Source organism: Rhipicephalus microplus, chromosome 8 (genome assembly GCF_043290135.1).
Source record: "Rhipicephalus microplus isolate Deutch F79 chromosome 8, USDA_Rmic, whole genome shotgun sequence".
Lineage (NCBI taxonomy): Eukaryota > Metazoa > Arthropoda > Arachnida > Ixodida > Ixodidae > Rhipicephalus > Rhipicephalus microplus.
In genome coordinates this window covers 78,697,238-78,717,268 of record NC_134707.1, presented here as the reverse complement: position 1 = coordinate 78,717,268, position 20,031 = coordinate 78,697,238, and the positions used below count along the sequence as shown (strand labels likewise).

General features: G+C 44.5%; 1 protein-coding gene across 2 annotated transcripts in view; it reads left to right on the top strand.

The window, feature by feature from the left end:
- Positions 1–6,144: 6,144 nt before the first annotated feature.
- LOC119185496 (uncharacterized) overlaps positions 6,145–20,031 on the top strand; it is a 92,887-nt gene continuing 79,000 nt past the window's right edge. Inside the window, exon 1 of one of the 2 annotated variants that reach the window (XR_012885368.1) lies at positions 6,145–6,422. Coding sequence is in view for 1 of the 2 variants with exons in the window: in XM_075870636.1 (XP_075726751.1) it covers positions 6,371–6,422 (52 nt within the window). In the remaining variant the exon portion in view is untranslated. The remainder of the gene's footprint in view (positions 6,423–20,031) is intronic. The other variant, XM_075870636.1, reaches the window with a different exon arrangement.

The following is a 20,031-nucleotide window of genomic DNA, read 5'->3' as shown; positions in this document are numbered from 1 at the left end:
GTGTGGTTTATTTTTTCGCGAGCAAGCGAAAACAGCGTCCCAGAGTTTTCTGCTGTGCGCTGGCGCTAATGCTTCTGGAGGTAGTGCTGCATCAAGTGTTACTGACCGAAATCCTCCGTTGCCGCTCTCTACTAATAAGAACTTGCTGGAGGTGCATGTGGACGGTCTTTCTTTGACGGCTTTAGTTTACACTGGAGCTAAGGTGTCTATAATAAGTGCTCGTCTCGGTCGCCACCTCAAAAAAGTACTCACGCCTTCGGCAACACAAGCTGTCTGTGTCGCCGATGTTGGAACTGTGGCCGTCATTGGAATGTGTACCGCTCGTATTAGCCTAGCGGGCCGCCATGTTCCTGTTTTATTTACCGTGCTCGTCAATTGCCTCATCATGACCTCTTCTTCGGGATGGACTTCTTATTGACGCATTCTGCCCTGATTGGCTGTACCGCCGACACTCTCTGTTTAGAACTTCTCTTCTTCCAGATTCTCGCCCTGAGCTGCCAAAAAGCCTCTGTGCCAGACTTCAGTTGGATACCGCCAAAGCCCTCAAATTAGTTGAATTGGAAACATGTTCACCCGTTGTTGACGGTGATTATGTCGTCACGCTTATTCTTAATGTTCTCATGGTGCGCGACATCACTGTGCCACACTCCGTCGTAACTATGGCCTCTAACCAAACATGACTGCCCACTATCAATTTCGGTTTCACGCTGCAAGTACTACTACGCGGAATTTCAGTCGCTATGCTTCGACCCTTAATAGAGCCCACCTCACCACTTTTGCGGTATACGCATGCTCCGATCTTCCATGTCGCCCGCAGGATTCCACATCCGTCGATGCGGCTTTGTGCCCCATGATTGACCCGGAACTCAAACCTGAGCAATCCGGCTCCCTATTCCGCCCGCTGGCTTCCTACCTCGAAATAGTTGACATCGACAGCAGTCCGCTCGGTCCGACTTCCCTCGTGAAGCACCGCATTAATACTGCTGATTCTCCTCCCATTCACTCCCGATTATACCAGGTGTCTGCCACAGAGCGTAAGGTAATTCAGGAAGAAGTCAATAAGATGCTCGCCAAAGGAATTATTGAACCCTCCTCGAGCGTTTGGGCATCTCCTGTTGTGCTCGTTAAAAATAAAGATGACACGTGGCGCTTCCTCTTTGATTACCGCCATCTTAATCGAAGCACGAAAAAGGACGTTTATTCTTTGCCCCGAAATGATGACGCCTTCGATTGTCTCCACGGTGCGCGGTACTTTTGTTCCATTGACCTATGTTCTGGCTATTAGTAGATCGCGGTGGACGAGAAAGACCAAGAAAAGACTGCGTTTGTAACTCCCGACGGCCTATACAAATTCAAGGTGAAGCCATTAGGGCTATACAACACCCCAGCCACGTTTGAGCTTATGATGGACTCGCTATTACAAGGGTTCAAGTGGTCAACATGCCTGTGCTACCAGAATAATGTCCTTGTACATTCGCCTACATTCGAGACACACCTCAGCGTTTGTCGGTGGTTCTCGACATCTTCCGCACTGCTGGACTTCAACTAAACTCGTCGAAAAGTCGTTTTAGCCGCCAGCAGATTACGGTGTTGGGCCACCTTGTCGACGCATCAGGTGTGCAGCCTGACCCAGAGAAAATTCGTGCCGTCACGAGCTTTCCTGTACCCCAGTCTGTCAAGGACGTGCACAGCTTTGTGGGACTTTGTTCTTATTTTAGAAGATTTGTCAAAGATTTTCCAACGATCGCTCGACCACTCACGGACGTTCTGAAGAAAGGCGTGACTTTTACGTGTGGTTTCACTCAAGCTGCCACTTTTTCTCAACTCATAACCCTCCTCACGACCGCACCTGTATTGGCCCACTTTGACCCGTCCGCTCCGACAGAAGTCAGAACCAATGCGAGTGGTCATGAAATTGGAGCCGTTCTAGCGCAAATCCAGCGAGGACACGACCGAGTTATCGCCTACGCTAGCCAACTTTTCACAGCTGCTGAGCGCAACTATTCAATAACAGAGCGTGAATGTCTTGCTCTTGTTAGGGCAGTCACGAAGTTCCGCCTTTACTTATTATGCACGAATTTTTCTGTAATAACCGACCACCATGCGCTATGTTGGCTTTCGTCACTGAAGGATCCTACTGGCCGGCTTGGGTTCTGCGCTCTGCGACTGCAAGAATATACCTATACAGTCACGTACAAGTCCAGACGCCTACACCAGGACGCAGACTGCCTCTTATGCTATCCGGTCGATGAACTGAGCACCATCCCTGACATCGACACAGATAATTGCGTCTTCTCTATTTCGCAACTGACCTACATTGGGGACGAGCAACGCCATGAAGCATCCTTGAGTGCTATGTTCGAACATCTCGAATCACCATTTTCCGACAGGTCCTATCGCTCATCAGTCCTCCACGATGGTGTCCTATACCACCAGAACTCCTACCCAGATGAACCAGCCCAGCTGCTCCTTATTCCGAAACACCTCTGCTCGGCAGTTCTCCACGAACTCTATGACCTCCCAACTGCCGGTCACTTTGATGTGTCACGCACTTACGACCAGATTCGCCAACGCTTCTTTTGGCCAGACGCTCAGTCAAAAGATACGTTGCGGCTTGGCTAAATTTCAGCGCCGCAAAACACCATTGACGCTTTTCGCCGGGCACCTTTAACCACTTGATATTTCGTGAGAACCTTTCTTCCGAGTTGGCTTAGACCTCCTCAGGCCCTTTTCCTTGTCTTCTTCTGTCAACAGGCAAATAGCTGTGGCCGCAGACTACGCCACGCACTACGTCATCACACGAGCATTTCCAAAGAGTGGCGCCACTGATGTCACGGACTTCCTCCTCAAGGACGTGAACTTGCAACATGGAGCTTCACGCCAGCTGCTTACAGACCGTGGCCGCACCTCTCTATCAAAGGTGATAGCCGATACCCTTCAGTCATGTTAAACGAGGCACAAGCTTACGATGTCATATCACCCACAGAAAAATGGACTCGCGGAGCGTCTGAATCGAACACTTAGACATACTTGCGAAGTATGTTTCTTCCAACCACTCTGACTAGCACCTTGCTTTGCAATACGTGACATTTGCATATAATTTCTCTCGCCATGACACTGCCGCTTTCTCCCCGTTTTTTCTGGTGTTCGGCCGAGAACCTACATTACCCCTGGATACTGTCATTCCGTCAACCGTGACACCGACCAGCAAATATGCCCTTGACGGTATCACTCGGGCTGCCCACGCACGCGAAATCGCCCGCACTCGCTTTCTGGCCTCTCAAGAGAACCAGCGGTGTTTGTACGATCAACGACACCGCGACGTGCATTTTTTACCCGGTTCATTGGTGCTGTTCTGGTCCCCGACCCGTCAAGTCGGCTTGTCGGAAAAACTTCTTTCCCGCTACACAGGTCCATATCGAGTCCTTCGTGAGGTTACTCCTGTGACATACGAAGTCACCCCTGCCGCCTCATCCCCTCCAACTGCCTCACAGACTACTGATATCATGTGGCACGCTTGAAGCCTTACCACTCTCCCGCTGACATTGACGATCTAGATGCGTTGAGACGGCGCTTCTGCCGCCGGGGATTATGCTACATGCATGTTGACATTTTGTGGGACGATGCGCGTGTGGGCCGGACGAAGAAGACAAAGAGTGGTCTGCGCTCGGTGTCTGGTGAACCATCAATTTAGATGTTCAAATTTATCATCAATTTAGATGCTCAAATTGATGCTGTTCCTTTAATCAGTACCAATAACAGTGCTATTAAATTACAGTTTGATGATATATTTCCGAAAAATTCGAAATTGATGCCACTCAATTTTTTAGAAGATATATTAAGAGATTACCTGGAACATACGCCAATGCAAGCAGTCATAGCAACTGATGCGTCAAAAAGGGAAGAAAACTGTGGAATTGGTATTTTTTCTCCTGCCCTAGACTGATCCTTTTCGCTTCGCCTTCCCGATTATGGGCCAATATTTGAAGCAGAATTTTTCGTGATAACTTTAGCTCTCCGTAAAATAACTGGTTCAGTAAGAACCACAATAATTTTAACACATTCACTATCAGTATGTGCCTCTCTTACTGCAGATGAGAACTCGCATGCTCAGAATGCTTTCACAGCATTAGTTTTCTCGCATCTCAATCTGATCAAACTGATCTGGGTTCCTGGACATAATGGAATTTATATGAATGAAACGGCAGATGCGTTGGCCAAGTCATCTTTAAATGGGCCTGTTATTGATGTATTACCGGCATCGAAATTCTTGATAAGCGCTATATTAAGAAGGAAACTACTGTTAGAAGAATTTTCCACACCTTCACTAACAGCCACACCAGAATTCAAGCACTTGTTATACCATTGGAATAGTAAAATATGTCAAACGCGAGGAACGGAAGTCGCAATCACTAAACTGCGCTGTCAAATTCCACAGCTGAACTTGTATATACACAGAGCTGGTCTGGCAGCCTCCCCTCATTTTCCTGTTTGTGGAGTAAATGAGTCAACTGAACATTATCTCATTTATTGTAATAGATTCTCTGTCTTACGTAAAAACACTTTAGGAGCCCTTTGCCACCTTCTCGGAATAGATTTAAAAGCTGAAAATGTGCTTTCTTTCGGGGCTTCGTGTCTAGGCCACAGTGACGGGAAGATGGTTGACGCATTGCAGGAGTTCGTCAAAAGTTCTAAGAGGTTTAAGTGTTGAAATCATTGTTCGGTAGATTTTGAAATTTGCAAATTCATATTGAATCAAATACGACGCTTTATTGCATCACAGTACAGATTATTTGCAATTGAACCATCAAATTTGTTTTTTGTTGCATCTTTTTTTATGACTCGTAAATGGATTAATTTTAATCTGTTATTAAACAAGAAATTTATGAAAACTATCCGGTTCTTGGCCAATCCCCCAGCGTGGGTATGCGCCACATCGTCAAGGATCTTGACTTGACTTTACTTGACTTGAACCGGTCTCGCCGCTGCTGCTGGTTTGATATATATTTCATCCACAGCCTCGTTGATACAGCGTCTCTTTTCTTCTGTAACAGTATTTCGGTGAGTTTCAGTCCGAGTATACCTACATTCGAGAAGAGCTTTAGTGAGCCTGGGTACGTGTCAGTACATTTGAAGAAAATTTTGTTGTGAAAAAGTCTGACTGAGACAGAAGCGCGAAATATATATCATGACTGAGTTCAAGTGAGCTCCGAATTTTTCGCCGACCTATGCTCCAAGTTTTTGGTATGTGCCAGCAATTTCCGACAAGCAAAGCACCCCTCACGTTTATTGCCATGCCAATTGATTGATATATGGGATTGAACGTCCCCAAACCGCCATATAGATGGTCCTGAAGACCGGCTATCGGCAAATTGAAGAGCATTGACTGATAGACGCCGTAGTGGAGGGCTCCGGAAATTTCGACCACCTAGGTTTCTTTGACGTGCGCCCAAATATGAGCACACGGGCCTACAGCATTTTCGCTTCCATCGAAAATGGTGCCGCCGCAGCCGGAATTCACTACGCCAAAATCAGCGCATATTCATCTGAAGCTATGCCATTATTGAAATGTGTGCATTGAAACCAGCGCCAATTTTATTTTTAAGATATGTAAAACTTTTAGCCTATTATGAAGGAGTTAAGGCGGTCAGCTAATCCTTAGCATACCCTAAGATTATAAGTGAAGTATAGGTGTATAAAGCATGACATCATTTGTCTAATACTTGATGGCGTGACGCTTTTTTTTCTTTTTTTCGGCGTACTGCAGCTGAAGAGTATACAACCACGCGCATGTGGCTCATGCAATCACTATTTCATAATTTATAAAACCGCTAGGCACTCACGAATGTGCTGGACCACTTTCCCCGTGCCACAAAATTGAAAGAAAAATGTCATCATTTCTAGTGCTAGCCACCTGCTAGGCAGGCTCTTTTATGTCAGTACGCTATTCCCCATGAAATGCTTAGGGTACACCTGCGGACGAATTGCGACACTAATGTCGCATAAAACCGTACCTTTAGTATCAGAACCCACACATCCCTGACATGCTTCGACGTCAGCTGTACGTACAGATGTACGAGTGGTTGTTGCTACAGAGCATGGGAAGCACGGATAACAATAGAAAGAAACGAATATGGCTGAGTCGTGTACTTTTTCCTCTTTCCTTAGACATTTTTTTTGTGAAATTTCGAAAGTATTCCATGCGCTGGATAGAGTCACCACATGAGTCACTCGCAGAAATTTTCCGTCCAGTCGAACAGCGCCACATTAGATACCTTGGAATAATAAAAGACCGGCTTGTCGCTGGTTACACAAACGGACGCTCCACCAAACAAAGATCCTGCCAACCACCTTTCCACTCTCAAGTGACATGAAGGCGCAGCTGCTGGTTCTGGTTGCCGTTTTCGCTGTAGCACCGATGGGTGAGTAAGGAGAATAGGGTTTTCTTCAGATCGCTCGTCTTTGCTTTTGGGTCATTGACAAGTTAGGCTAAAAGACAGTTCGCAAAAATATTAAGCTAGGAAAACAGACCTAGGGGGAAAGGCCAAGATGGAAGTGGTAACATTAATTATGTAATGCAAAAAATTGTAATAAAATGTCTTCAGTAATGAAGGTCTTCCAACGTGAGCAAATTACATAGCTTGGTAGTCTGCCGTGAGCAAATTACATAGCTTGGAAGTTCCGGTATCTCAGAAAACACAGCCAGTATTGCATTTAGGTACAGTTTGTGCATGTGAAAAAAGCAGGACATGTCAAGTTTACACAAGGAAGTGTTTCGAACCGACCATATAATCTCACTGAAGTTTCTCGTGGAGCATTATTGAATGTCCTTTCGCTACATTTTAGCGATTTTTCAGCAAACGAGAGTATGAAGTGCCGCAAAATCACTGTCAACTTCGGAAGATCGCATTATCAGGTCTAACGTGTGCGATCCTGACGTACTGCTTTTCTTTATTTTCTTCTTTCAATAGCAATGCACAATGCTTTCCCATCATCCAGGCTGGCAACTGGAACGTCAGCCACGTGTTAAATAGCGCAACACTTCAGTTTTCATTGGGAAGAATAGCTGTCGTACATACATATGTAGTCAACAACAAAATCTGGAAACTTGAAATAAAAGTAATGTGCGACCAGTGATGCTCTGAGGGCCACTTTGTGATGAGATTGTGGGTTTTGGTTTTCATTAGCGGTCACACCTGCAACGTCAAAAACAAAACGGTATTGAGCAGGAGTAGCTGGTTTATAGCTAATACTCGCATGAGTGGCGGATTCTCGATAAACAGACAGGACGGCTTTATTCGCAAGCGTGTTTGGACCCCCTCTGGGCCACCGCCCGGTCCGACACCACGTCTACAGGGCCAGGCCTCCCACCGCCACCGTATTTCCAACCCGAGACACCGCAGCAAGCTGCAACTTCGGTTCTTTAGACGAGAGCAGGGCCTCCCAGTCATCCCAGCTTGACATGGCAGGCTGTCCCTACAGGGGAGGATCAGCAGGGCAGCCGAATGGCACACGGGAAAGCGTGGCGTAAGGTTCGCTGCAGAAGGAACATTTTGGAGAAATGCCACAGTCGTGGGATAGCAGCTGAGGGGAAGATAACGAATATGGCTATTCTATATTATATGGCTATTCCGCACTTCCATATTCCATATGGAATATGGAAGTGCGGGTCTGCAGACGCCTCCCTAGGATACGTTGGTGGTGAGTAAGAGAGGGATTTGAACAGACGCACACGTCCGTGTCTGTCTCGTCTTTGTTCCTTCCAACAAGTTCCGCGGCTCAAACCAATGTGAACAACGCTTTTTAACCAGGACAAGCTTCGCTCCAAAAGGTGCTGCATGCGACGTTATTCCTTTTTCACTCGCACGTCGGAGCTCTCCCGTAGGCGTTCGTAGGCCCTATTGCATTTCTTGAATCCAGTCGCGTTTCACCATGCTGTTGAAATGGATCTCGGAATCTACTTTGCAAGGAACGCATGGTTCAGATCTGTTCCACCCTGTCCTGCATCAACCACGCTACTCCATTAGGTACTCACTAAGAAAATCGCCTGCTCATTCAATTTAGTTCATTAAATCCTAATTAGGTATTTCTGACAGTCAATTTTCCCTCTCCTTCTATAAACTTGTGCATCGCAATCCTTCGCTTCCCAAACAAATATTACCTTGAAGCAGATTATTTGATTTCGCAAAAGCTTCATTTTTAAGACATTTCTTACTATTCTGAATATTTTTCTTACAATGACCTGCACCAAGTACTGGGCCCGAAGGAAAAATATACAAAAGTAACTCGGTGGTCATGCTTCTGTAAAGAGGAGGAACTTTTCCGGTATAACGAGAAAAAATTGTATTTTATAGCACAAAGACGAAGTGATCATTGCCTCAAAAACTAATTGAAATTTTATCCGATTGGCAAACGATTGGCAGGGGGCTCTTTTGACGCTCTTCTCGCGTAACTCCTCAGAACGGTCGTTTGAACGAGTAAGGTACGACGGGGTTTTCGTGCCGTCTGTCGTATCACGTAGAAATAGGTGGGTCAGAGCATTGATGTCGGTCCATACAACATGTGCTTACATGCGGGGTAAACTCGCACTTCCTTGTTTTGTGACGCAGTTTCTCTCTCTGCCCGGACCGGCGCCCGTTCATGCTTTTTCACCCCATGAAGAAAACAAACTTCATAACCACTATCATAAATTACCACTATCATAGTTACCATTATCATAAATAAATATCCGATTACCATCGCCCATCGATAAATTACTCGAAAAGATCAGGTCTATTGGAATCGCAGACGGTATCGTGGAATGAATAGCAGCTCATCTTTCAAACCGAAGTCAGTATGTTTCTATAAATAAGTATGACTCCCATGAACTCGAAGTTTATTCGGGAGGGCCGCCAGGATCTGTTCTCAGACCAGTGTTATTTCTTATTCACGTTAATGACATCGCTGATTGCGCAGAAGGAGTAAAGATACGGCTTTTCGCCGATGGCTTGGTTATTTACACTTGCGTGCAGAGAGTCGATGATTGACTCAAATTGAACAATACGCTTAACAAGATGGCTTATTGTTGTGACAGATGGAGCTTGGAAATTAATGTTAAGCTAGCCAAAGGCATGATTATAACACATAAAAAGACGATTCTTTGTTTTAAATATATACTGATGGGTAACAATTTAGTAGTGACAGAGTTAGTTAAGTATCTGGGCGCGACCTTTACAAGACACATGAAATGAAATATTCACATTGAAAACACGTGCACAAAGGCTTTCCGAACATCAGGATTCTTGCGAAGAAAACTGCCTTCAGCTCCATCACATGTGAAGTTAACCGCATATAAAATATTAGTGTGGCAACTGATTGAGTATGGCAATATTGTGTGAAACCCACACCAGAAAGGACTTATACAAAAACTAGAAGGTATACAAAATAAAGCATTAAGATTTATATATTCCAAGTACTCTCGACACCAAAGCATAAGTGGACTTAGAAATCAGGCAGCATTGCCTACCCTTGCGTGTCGGCGTGTTGTGGCCTCAAAGAAGTTTCTTTTTATGCGCTATCAAGACCACATAAACATAAACAAACAACACTACGTGCAGACACCGCACCGTCACTCCATCAGAAGCTGTCACAATAAACACATCAGGCCTTATCAGGACAAATGCGATACGTTTATATATTCTTTTTTTTCTATGGGCGATTGAAACACGGAATGCTTTACCAAGTGAAATTGCTGAATTCCGATCTGTGGATGAAATTATTGCAAAACTAAAATTCTTTATTGATTTTACATAGGCATGCACTTCATGAGGTAAATGTTTGCAGAAGCTTGTCAAGTGTATGGTGCTTTTTGATGTTTGATTCAATTTCTGCAATTTTTTGCGTTGTTCTTGATCAATTACTGAAGCATTATTTACTGAGGCGTTCTGTGTTCTGCTTTCGTTTTTGATTTTAATATGTTTATGCTCACGTATGCTTTTTCAAACTACTTCCTGTATGGGCCTGTACAAAGACCTACAGTATTGTTGAATAAATAAATAAATAGAATAAATACATGCACTTGCCCACAAAGACCTTATTGTATTTCACAATGCCGACCGTGCTTCATCAGTATTTATTATCTCATAATTTTTAAATCACCAAAACTTCACGAAGTAGGAGTATTAGGTGAGGGGTACTACATAACGTTTCATCAATAAACATGGAGCCGACGGAAGTAATTCAAAAGCCAAGTATAGTATTGATCAATGTGAGAAATAGCATGCACTATAATATGAAAATTATTTGAGTTATGCCTAACTGAACGGTTAGAAATTTACCCTTGCAATAAATAACACCAATAAAAATATATGTATAGGAAACGCTTTCGTAAATAGTTAGTACTTTATTCCGAAGCGCCATGTGATAACGAATGCAGACAACATCATCAAGAAAGTCATTTCTTTGAGCAATGGCACGCTCTAGCGGGGGTGCTTTGAAAACTTGAGTGCGGCTGAAAAGATGAGCAAAACTATGCTCAATATGAAGCCTTCGATATGTGCGATGTGGCTTTAATGGTGGCATGGTGTTGACGGGCGTGTTGTAAATGGCTTTATGAAATAAGCGCAGAGTGCTTATCTTCCTGCGCTGTGCCAAGGATGGTAAGGATAACGAAGCCTTGATTATATATACATTGAAACCGCGATTGTAGTTACGCGCGATGAAACGTGAAACGTGGTTTTGCACAGGTTCTAGTAAGTCGATGAGATTGACTCCGTGAGGTTACCAGATGACCACTGTATATTCTAGTTGTGGGCGATCAAATGAACTACAAGCGCGTGTTCCTAATCTGCGGGTTCGAAATAGTGGTTGAATAATTTAGCGGACTTGTTTTTTTTCCTTATTTTATGCGTCATTCCACCTTGCGCACTCAGTGTTCAGGGTAGTCAAGCGATTTCTTAACTGATCAACCTACTTGCCTTTACATCAACCTCCCCGCCTCTCTCTCCTTTAATACACATAAAGTATTTTAAAGCGTTTTCAAGCCACACTATTTTAGCAAAGTTCCATGGGACAAAAATGCTACGCCCAGAAGCGTTTTGCATTTGGCAGAACCAAACACTCGGGTAAACTATATGCAGGATAATGTACATTCAGGAGACTGTTCATGATCCTACATGACGGAAAGAGCGGATATTTTTCATGAGAACTGTACACGGAAGAAGGACTGAATGTCAACTGAAGATTTACTGGAACACCAAAAACTCCAATACGAAACTTTCCAAGACTGCTCGCGCCTATACGCTATCATGCATAGGAGGAACTCATATCCAAAGCAAGGACTAAGCAGTCCCTGCCTACATTTTCTAGCGATCAAGGAACATGTATTTCTTCGAGTGTAATGCAAAACAGTTATGAATAGTAAACATAGACTTCCATCAAGCACCGTTATTTCTAATAGTATTTGGTGTACATCTATTATATAAACTTCACTATTCCTAACTCTGATAAAAATTCATACAAGAACCCATTTCTTGACCGTTTGTCCACAGTGAGTGCAAGCCACGATTGATACGTAAACAAACGCAGCTTGTCTCCACATGTTTTGCGCATCGTTGCCTTTAATAATGCATAGTGCTATAGATCTTTGTGTTTACACAGTACGCTACTCTCATGTAAAAGATACGCAGTTTCACATACGCCACATCGCACAGAAAGTAGGAAGCACGCGTAGCACGTAATGATATGAGGTGCTCTTTCATTCGGACCTGCACATTCCACCCGTAAGAACAACCTAAGCGCGAACGCATGAAAGTGGAATCCTATACACAAAGCATTTATTTCATGAAGCATCCTTATTGATGTAGTTTATCTCACAGTGACTAAAAACTATTTCGTGCTCGTCACTTGTGCAGTAACAGAAGATCATGAGTGTACTCTAATGTGCACCATAGTAAATCATTGTGCATAAAAATAAGATTGCAAGTAAACAATAATACAATTATTATTTAACAATGAAGACCATTATAGTGATAAAAGCATGATTACATGAACAAGAATGCACGATAAAGGCAACTACAAGTACAAGCATATAGCAGTCATCACTAGCAGTAACATGAGTGAACAGCAACTCTAATACAAGAAGAATTACTTTAGCAGTGCAGAAACATGTCATTGGATTATATAGTTGCCACAGACTTGTCTAATTGATTCCAGTCCCATATTGTTCTAAGAAAAAACAACTTGCTATAGTATTGCGTTTTGCAGAAAACTTTCATAACCTTATTCTCATGGTCAACCAAATGCGAATGGTAATTAGGTGCCTTTATGTAAAGATACCTATCGATGCCAACTTTTGAATAAAGATGTGAAAAAACTTCAAGTGAAGTCTGCGTCTCCGACAATCTATTGTATCTCATTGCATTAATTCTTTCGCGTGCGTAGAACTGAACTTTCTGTCGTAACGTCCACAAACAAATCGAGTGGCCAAGTTCTGCACCCTTTGAAGTTTTTCTGTGTCACATACTGTTGAGGGGTCCCAGACGACTCACGCATAGTCAATAACGGAACGCACATATGTTTTGTAAAGCATTTATTAAGTCGACATAATAAAGTTCTTCGCGTTACGGTGAAGGAACCCAAGCGCTTTCCCGGCCTTGCCTGTTACATAGTCAACATGTCGCTGCCAATTTAAGTTAGATGATAGGTACACTCCTAAGTATTTGTACTCATTTACCTTACTTATGATGACATTGTTATTTGTATACGATGTCTGCGACTGTAAGTTATTACGAGTAAACTCCATGTAAACTGTCTTATTCAAGTTCAACTGCATGCGCCATCGTGCACACCAATCACCGATTTTCGCCAAGTCTCTGTGAATGAACGCTTTGTCCCGCGAATCTGTAATTTCCCTATACAAAACACAGTCGTCTGCGAACAACCGTATGTGGGATTCTACGCCCTCAGTTATGTCGTTGACGTAAATCAGAAGTAAAAGTGGCCCCAGTACCGACTTTTGGGGGACACCCGATGTTATACCTGCGATGCGCACGAACTGGCACCATTAACGATTACAGTCTGCTGGCGTAATGTCAAATAATCAGCGACCCATGCGATGACCTGTCCAATAATTATAGCCATAGACAGTCACTTTTTAAAGAAGTAAACGGTGTGGGACAGTACAAAGCCCTTCTTGAAGTCTAAAAAAATGCAGTCAATTGTTTCTCTTTTATTTAATGCGTATGCTATGTCGTGCGTAAATTTTGTCAATCAGGTAGTTCAAGAAAAGCTTCTTCGAAACCCGTGTTGCTGTGGCATGAGCATCTTGAGCAGATGCCCCAGATGACGATATAAGGGTGGAGTGCTCATGCCAGTAAATGTTTGGCAAGTTCATCCCCCCCCCCCCTCCAATAATCATGAAGTCCGATTGCACCTCATCAATGGCACTTGCAAGCTGTGACATCACGTCTGTGGGAGAATCAGGTGCACGATAACAACTACACACAGTTAATAGCTTCTTATTTGCCAGCTTGAGTTGACAGCAGACAGCTTCACATGTTCCGACGACAACGTCCAGGTTGGAAGACACTATGTCGCCTTTAACTAAAATAAATACACCACCACCATGACCATTCCTATCTTTGCGGTAGCACGTATAGTCCACCGGAAGCACCTCGTCATCACGTATTTCATCATTTAACTAATATTCAGTTCCAAGCACCACAGACAGCTCGGACATCCGAAGAAATGCACAAACTTCATCCCCTTTGCTTTTAATGCTTCTGCATTTAATTACCAGGAAGGAAAGGTTCATTCCTCTAGGTTGACATGGTCATTGAAGTGCTAGAACTTGCTGTGTCTCTGTGTCGTAACCATATTTTTTTACCATTCAGTATCTGTGTGTCATATTTCAGTATGACCTTGTCACCTTCCTTTTCGTGCGTTTTTGCCTAATCCCACAGTATTTTTCTTTTCTGACATGCCTACTGAGTTAAATCTTCAGAGACAGTAATTTTCGAGCCTTTCAGTTTACTGACGTTATGGATAACGTCTTGCTTTTCCTTAAAATGCAGAAACTTGGCTATTGACGGTCTATTTCTGCCAACTTAGAATTTACCGAGTAGGCGCGCACGTTCTATAGTTAGAGAATGGATACCCAACTTGGAGCTAAATATCTGGGTTATGTGCTTCGCCGATTTCTGACTTGTTTAGTTAGCTTCGGTATCTTTTACACCATAAAAGACAATGTTATGGCACCGAAAATGAACTGGGGAAGCAAATAAATACAGGTTATAGAAATTTTCGACATATCAGTCTGTATATATTTCGATAACTGCAGTCCGTTATTTCGTGCTCTAAAACATGTTTCCATTGCCCCACCGCGGTGGTCTAGTGGCTAAGGTACTCGGCTGGTCGAGGGCTCAAATCCCGGCTGCGGCGGCTGCATTTCCGATAGAGGCGGAAACGTTGTAGGCCCGTGTGCTCAGATTTGGTTCACGTTAAAGAACCCTAGGTGGTTGAAATTTCCGGAGCCCTTTACTACGGCGTCTCTCATAATCATAACGTGGTTTTGGGACGTTGAATTCTACGTATCAATCAAATCAATCAAAACATGTTTCCTACGTACCTTCCAGCATTTTCATTTGGTGGGTTCCAGAAAAGAAAAAGAAAGATGTGTACTGCGAGCACCTGCATCTATCTCTGTCGAGGGCAACAACAGAAAACTATCGCTGCTCACCATTATTCACTGTTATTGCGCGAGTGTATCGCATATATTTATTAGAACAATGGTTTTAGAAACTACGTGTTTTCACTAAGTTGTGTCAGACGTTCAGGCCGACTAGGTGGTTCATTGCTGTTGGACGTTCGTAAACCTCGTCACAGGACGAGTACGTTATTAAGAAAACACAAAAAACATGCGCAGATTGCCAAGTGTTTTTTAAGCGTGGCAAGCAAAGAACAGAAGTTTCAGCCAGGACTTTGGGCACGGGACCAACCATGATATCTCTGTTTTGTTCTGCTATAACTGTTTTCTTGTGAATAAAATGATGTACGTTTTACCTCAGCTACTTCATACGGATTAGCTTTGCGGCGAAAAAAATAATAAACAATACCCAAAAGGAACAATGAGATCTCGCACGTCCCGACAAAACATGAAATAACTACTGTGAATAAAAGTGCGACTCAAGAGAGTGGCCAAAAAACCATCAAGAAACGTGGCATTATTCTCGCTGAGCATTGCGCTTGTGGAGGAAGAAAAAAAAGGCCAGTTAAAATGGCCTGTTGTCACTTAACAAATAATGTGAACACATGTGAAAGGATGAATATGTATAATCGCTTAAAAAAACATAACTCATTCATCGTTCAACAAATGAATGTCAGAAAACTCCATGAAAAATAAAATATGGCACCATGAAAAAATATCAACCTAAGTAAGCTTTAAGGCGGCGAAATTAAAAGTGATAATTAATATACCAAGACTGCGCTTGGGAAAAAATCACGGTCACTTGCAGTATTTTTTTCTTAAAACCCAATGAGCTTACAACACAATGCAACACACACAAAGGCAAATAATGCTGTTACAAGGAACTATCCAGAAAAGCAAGGTCTTCTGGCAATGACGCAATGGTCTGTGCGGTATCACTAGTCACTTATCAGCAGTTTCTATGGTGTTACAGGCTTCGGCAATCTTCGTTTCAGTCCGATCGCTCAATTGGTGCTTTCAATATTTGTCTTGCAGGGTATGTTTCTTCAGCGCTTATCTTCTTTGCATCTGTAACAACGTTGAAGCAAAGTGCCTCCTTTGTTATTCATTACATGTCATTGGTGTTACAGCAGCCTTCCTTCAAAACGCTTTCCCGTCCGCCCTATACACGAGCTGCCACCCGTCCTAGGACAAGCACACCCCGCATAATCATTGGGATGCCTTGCAGAGCATGCACTGGAACGTGCTCCAACTCTTCCCTCTAACTATGGAGCACACTCTGTTGAGTTTACAGGAAGTCAGCAGGACAAGTTTTTTTTTTTTTTAAGTTGTGCCCCGTATCCACTTCCCACTTTCTTGTGAAATATTCGGTGAATGTACGGCATAACTGGTGGTTTATCGTTCTGAAAATTATTTTAGTGCTGTTTTATCCTTTTATTTGTGTAAGAGACTTTCCCAAGAACATGCAATTAAACTATGAGGACAGCTAGCTGAAAGGAAGTGCCTTCCTTTATTACTGAAGCTGATTTTCTCTTTATGCCCACAGGATTTATTGAGCGCAAGCTTGTAGGCTACGTTGTCATCGAATCTCTTAATGAGCTTGACTTGCGGATTTTTAAACATAATTGCAGGTTTTCTTTACCCTGGCTTGTAGTAGAAAGTATTTCTCATCAAATGAGAATCTAAGGTGCACGAAGTCAAGTTAATAATGCCGTTGAGTTGTCTGTGAAAGTGAGTTCTCTAGAAACTAATCGGGACACCTTCAGTACATGATTAACTGTGCGATCAAGCTTATTGTAGAAGGACGCCTAGAGTATTGCTAGATGATCGTCAACGTAACGTCAAAATTTATGACATCTCTCGCGAGATTAGTTGGTCACCCCTCCGGCCAAACAATGACACATAAATACCTGAAAGTACCGGTGCAACAAATGAGCTTGTAGGGGTTCCGGCCTGCTGCACATATTGTCCATTAAACTCCATAGCGACTCAATTCAAGGAAATTGTCAACACTTGAAATAAATGATCTGTGCTCTCCCTTACAGCATTCAGAGAGGCTGCTTTTCCAGATTCGCCCAATTTCTGCATCACAATCAATCATCACGTCAATCGAAAACCATGTAGCGGTGAGGATAACACCTTTAAAAAAGCTGGCAACTTCCACCAACAAGCGAACTTGAAAGGGTTCCTTACAGACTATAAGTTTGAGGCTCCTCGGTCGCACGAAGTTCCTTATTCATCGTTCTGCAGTATTAACTCTATAGAACTACGAAACTAGGGCTCGTATGGCGCAGACAAGTTTATGGGTCTTGCGAGTTTAGAAGCTCTCGATGTGGCCCCTTGCATTATTTTCTATGACCTTCCTTAGCCAACCCAAGTTCGTGCCTTTTGAATTATGGAAAGTACGACGCTGTAATTTTTCAATTTTTTGGAAGAAATATACTCTGCCTACAATTATTCATCCAGCTTGAGTTGCTTTTCTGCTAAAACTGGCAGCGGGCAGCACCATGAGGCCGCCTTCTTTGTCTGCCTGCATGACGGCAAGGTCATTTTTCTTGACATAGCTGACCACTTTCACAAAGGCTTTCTTCGCCTGTTGACTGCTTGCGTTGCAGGTAGTCCACTCTGTGCCTGATGACACGATCACGTCGCTCTTCCGGAACTCTTTGTCCTACTCGTTGTACCAAGACGAGAAGCTCATAGATGTGTGTGTTGGCTCTAAAGATAATTGTGGCTCTTTTTATAAAATATCCTGTACGTCTTCGAGCATGGCGGCGTTGTTGAGAACTGTGAAGGCGCGGCCGGACGTTATTTGCTTGCTCTTTTGAGGAAGAGCCAGAGCCCTTGTCGCGCGTGGTCATATGAATTCAGTGGCGCTTGCAGATGAGCTTCTGTAAAAAGGAAGATCATCAGCCATTACGGGCACGTTCTGGTCCCTTTAGACCATCACTTTTAGCCAGTTGGAGTTCGATGTTATGTTGTTCTGACAGTCAGAGTTGAATACATCGGCATTACTTCGGTGTCGGCCCCAGGACAGAACCAGGTGTCTGAATTGGGCTTACACTTGTGGGGGTACAACTCTTTGCTGCAAGCAAGAAGTAAAAAAACGCAGCTTTCAGACAAAGACAGCAATCACGTTCACATAAGAAATTTCTGCGTCTTACTTTGGTGGCGCACGTACTGAAGTATTATACATTCTGTAGTAAATAAGAAAGATGTTGATACCATCAGGTCAGCTATCATCAACACAAGAAAAAGGCACGAGATCGGCGATCAAGCACCGTCATCTGGGTCTGCCTGCGTTCCTTTAGAGCTACCTCCCGCTTGCTCAGTCTTTCAAAAAAACCCCTTTACATTTGGTGATCGTGCTGGGTAACTACATCACCTACACCCTGGAACTCCGATCACGCACCCTGCCGTCGACCATGCAAGTTAACGCTGCCCAACAGACAGCACCTCTCGCGGCCGCTACTTGCCCCGGCCCGGTTCACCAGCGAGACCCCCCGATCTTTTCGGGCGCCAAAGACCAGGACGTCGAGGACTGGCTGTCGTCCTACGAAAAAGTCAGTGGACCAAACAGGTGGGATGACGCTGCTAAGTTGAGCACCGTCAACTTTTACTTGGCTAATGTGGCGAAACTGTGGTACACAAACCACGAATCCGAGTTCGAGAACTGGGCCACTTTCAAGCAGGCAATATCCTCGGTTTTCGGTGACCCTGCGTGCGGAAATTACACACCGAACAACGCCTGCACTCATGGGCACAAGAACCTGGCGAAACGTTTACCGCCTATATCGAAGATATACTCGATCTCTGCAAGCGCGTCGATGCCGCAATGAGCAAAAGTGCCAAGATCCAGCACATTATGAAAGGTGTTGAAGACGACGTCTTTCAAATGCTCCTTGCGAAGTCTCCTGGCACGATGTCTGAAGTGGTAATTCTGTGCCAGAACTACAACGAATTGCGACGGCAACGAGCTCTCACCCGTCGTCCATTTCAGCCTAACCAACCAATCCCTGCACTGGACGTCGTACCTGACCACTCCCGCCTTCTAGCACAAATGAAAGACTTTGTGCGTGAGGAGGTCGCACGTCAGCTTTCCCTCCTGCCGTTTTGTCAGCGCCAAGAGCTCCCGCAGCAGCAGCAAAAGCAACCCCCGACACGGTTAGCTCCCATGCTCCGACATGAACTTCAGGACCAGATTGCCGAGGCTATACCAGTGCCCTTTCAGCAGCAAGTTTTCGCCGCGCCTCTTATGCTGACGCAGTAAAGAGGCAGCAGCCAGACCAGCCCTCACTGTTCAATATACTGCCGCATGTCACCACTCTTACTCAGTCTTCTGTCGCATGGGCTCCTCCCCTCGCTACCACAGCCTCCACTCAGCCATATGCCGCGTGGGCGGCGCCCCTTGCTGCAAATGCCTGACGAACGCGCGATAACCGGCCGATCTGTTTTGCGTGCGGCGGCCCTGGCCATATCTCCCGATACTGCCGTCGTCGCGTGCCCGCCTGCACAGACGTCCGACCACGAAGCAACTACATGGACCGACCCCCTTTTGGTTATGAAACTTCGGATCGTCAGTCAAACACGTCTTCCCGTGACTATCCGGTAACTTCGTCTCGTCGCTCACCTTCACCCAATCGACGCTCCTTGTCACCCATGCATCCACGACCAGCCCCTCAAAGGGAGGGAAACTAGCCGTTGCAGTTCAAGGGGCAAGAACTGCGCTATCGAAATGTTCAAGTCCTCGCACCTTGCCGTCAAATATCGTCGAAGTTTTTGTAGACAGCGTCCATGCATACGCTCTTGTGGATACCGGTGCCGTTGTGTCTGTTATAGACGCCAAACTTTGCCGCAAGCTCCGAAAGGTGACCATGCCGCTTGATATGTCCTTACGTGCAGCAAATGGAGAACCTGTTCGACCTATAGCCGCCTGCACTGCCCGACTCACAATTGCGGAGGACCACTACATAGTTGAGTTTATCGTCCTTTCCTCGTGCTCTCATGACATCATACTTGGCTGGGATTTCCTATCCCGTAATCATGCCATTACAGATTGTGCCCGTTCCGAACTTGAACTGCTTCCGTTCTTCGACCAGCCCTACGACCACACTAATCAATCCGCGCAAAAGCTAGTTGTCAAAGGGGACACTGACATTCCACCGACAACAGCTGTTTTGCTCCTTGTGATCTCCGACGGCATGCGTGATGAAGTAGCATTTTTCGAGCCATCAAGCCTCTTTTTAAGTCGGAAACCACTTCTTCTCCCTTATTCAGCCCTCTAAATTTCCAATGGAGCCAGTGCTCTCTGCCTTACCAATCCCTTTCCGCATACCATCAAACTGTTT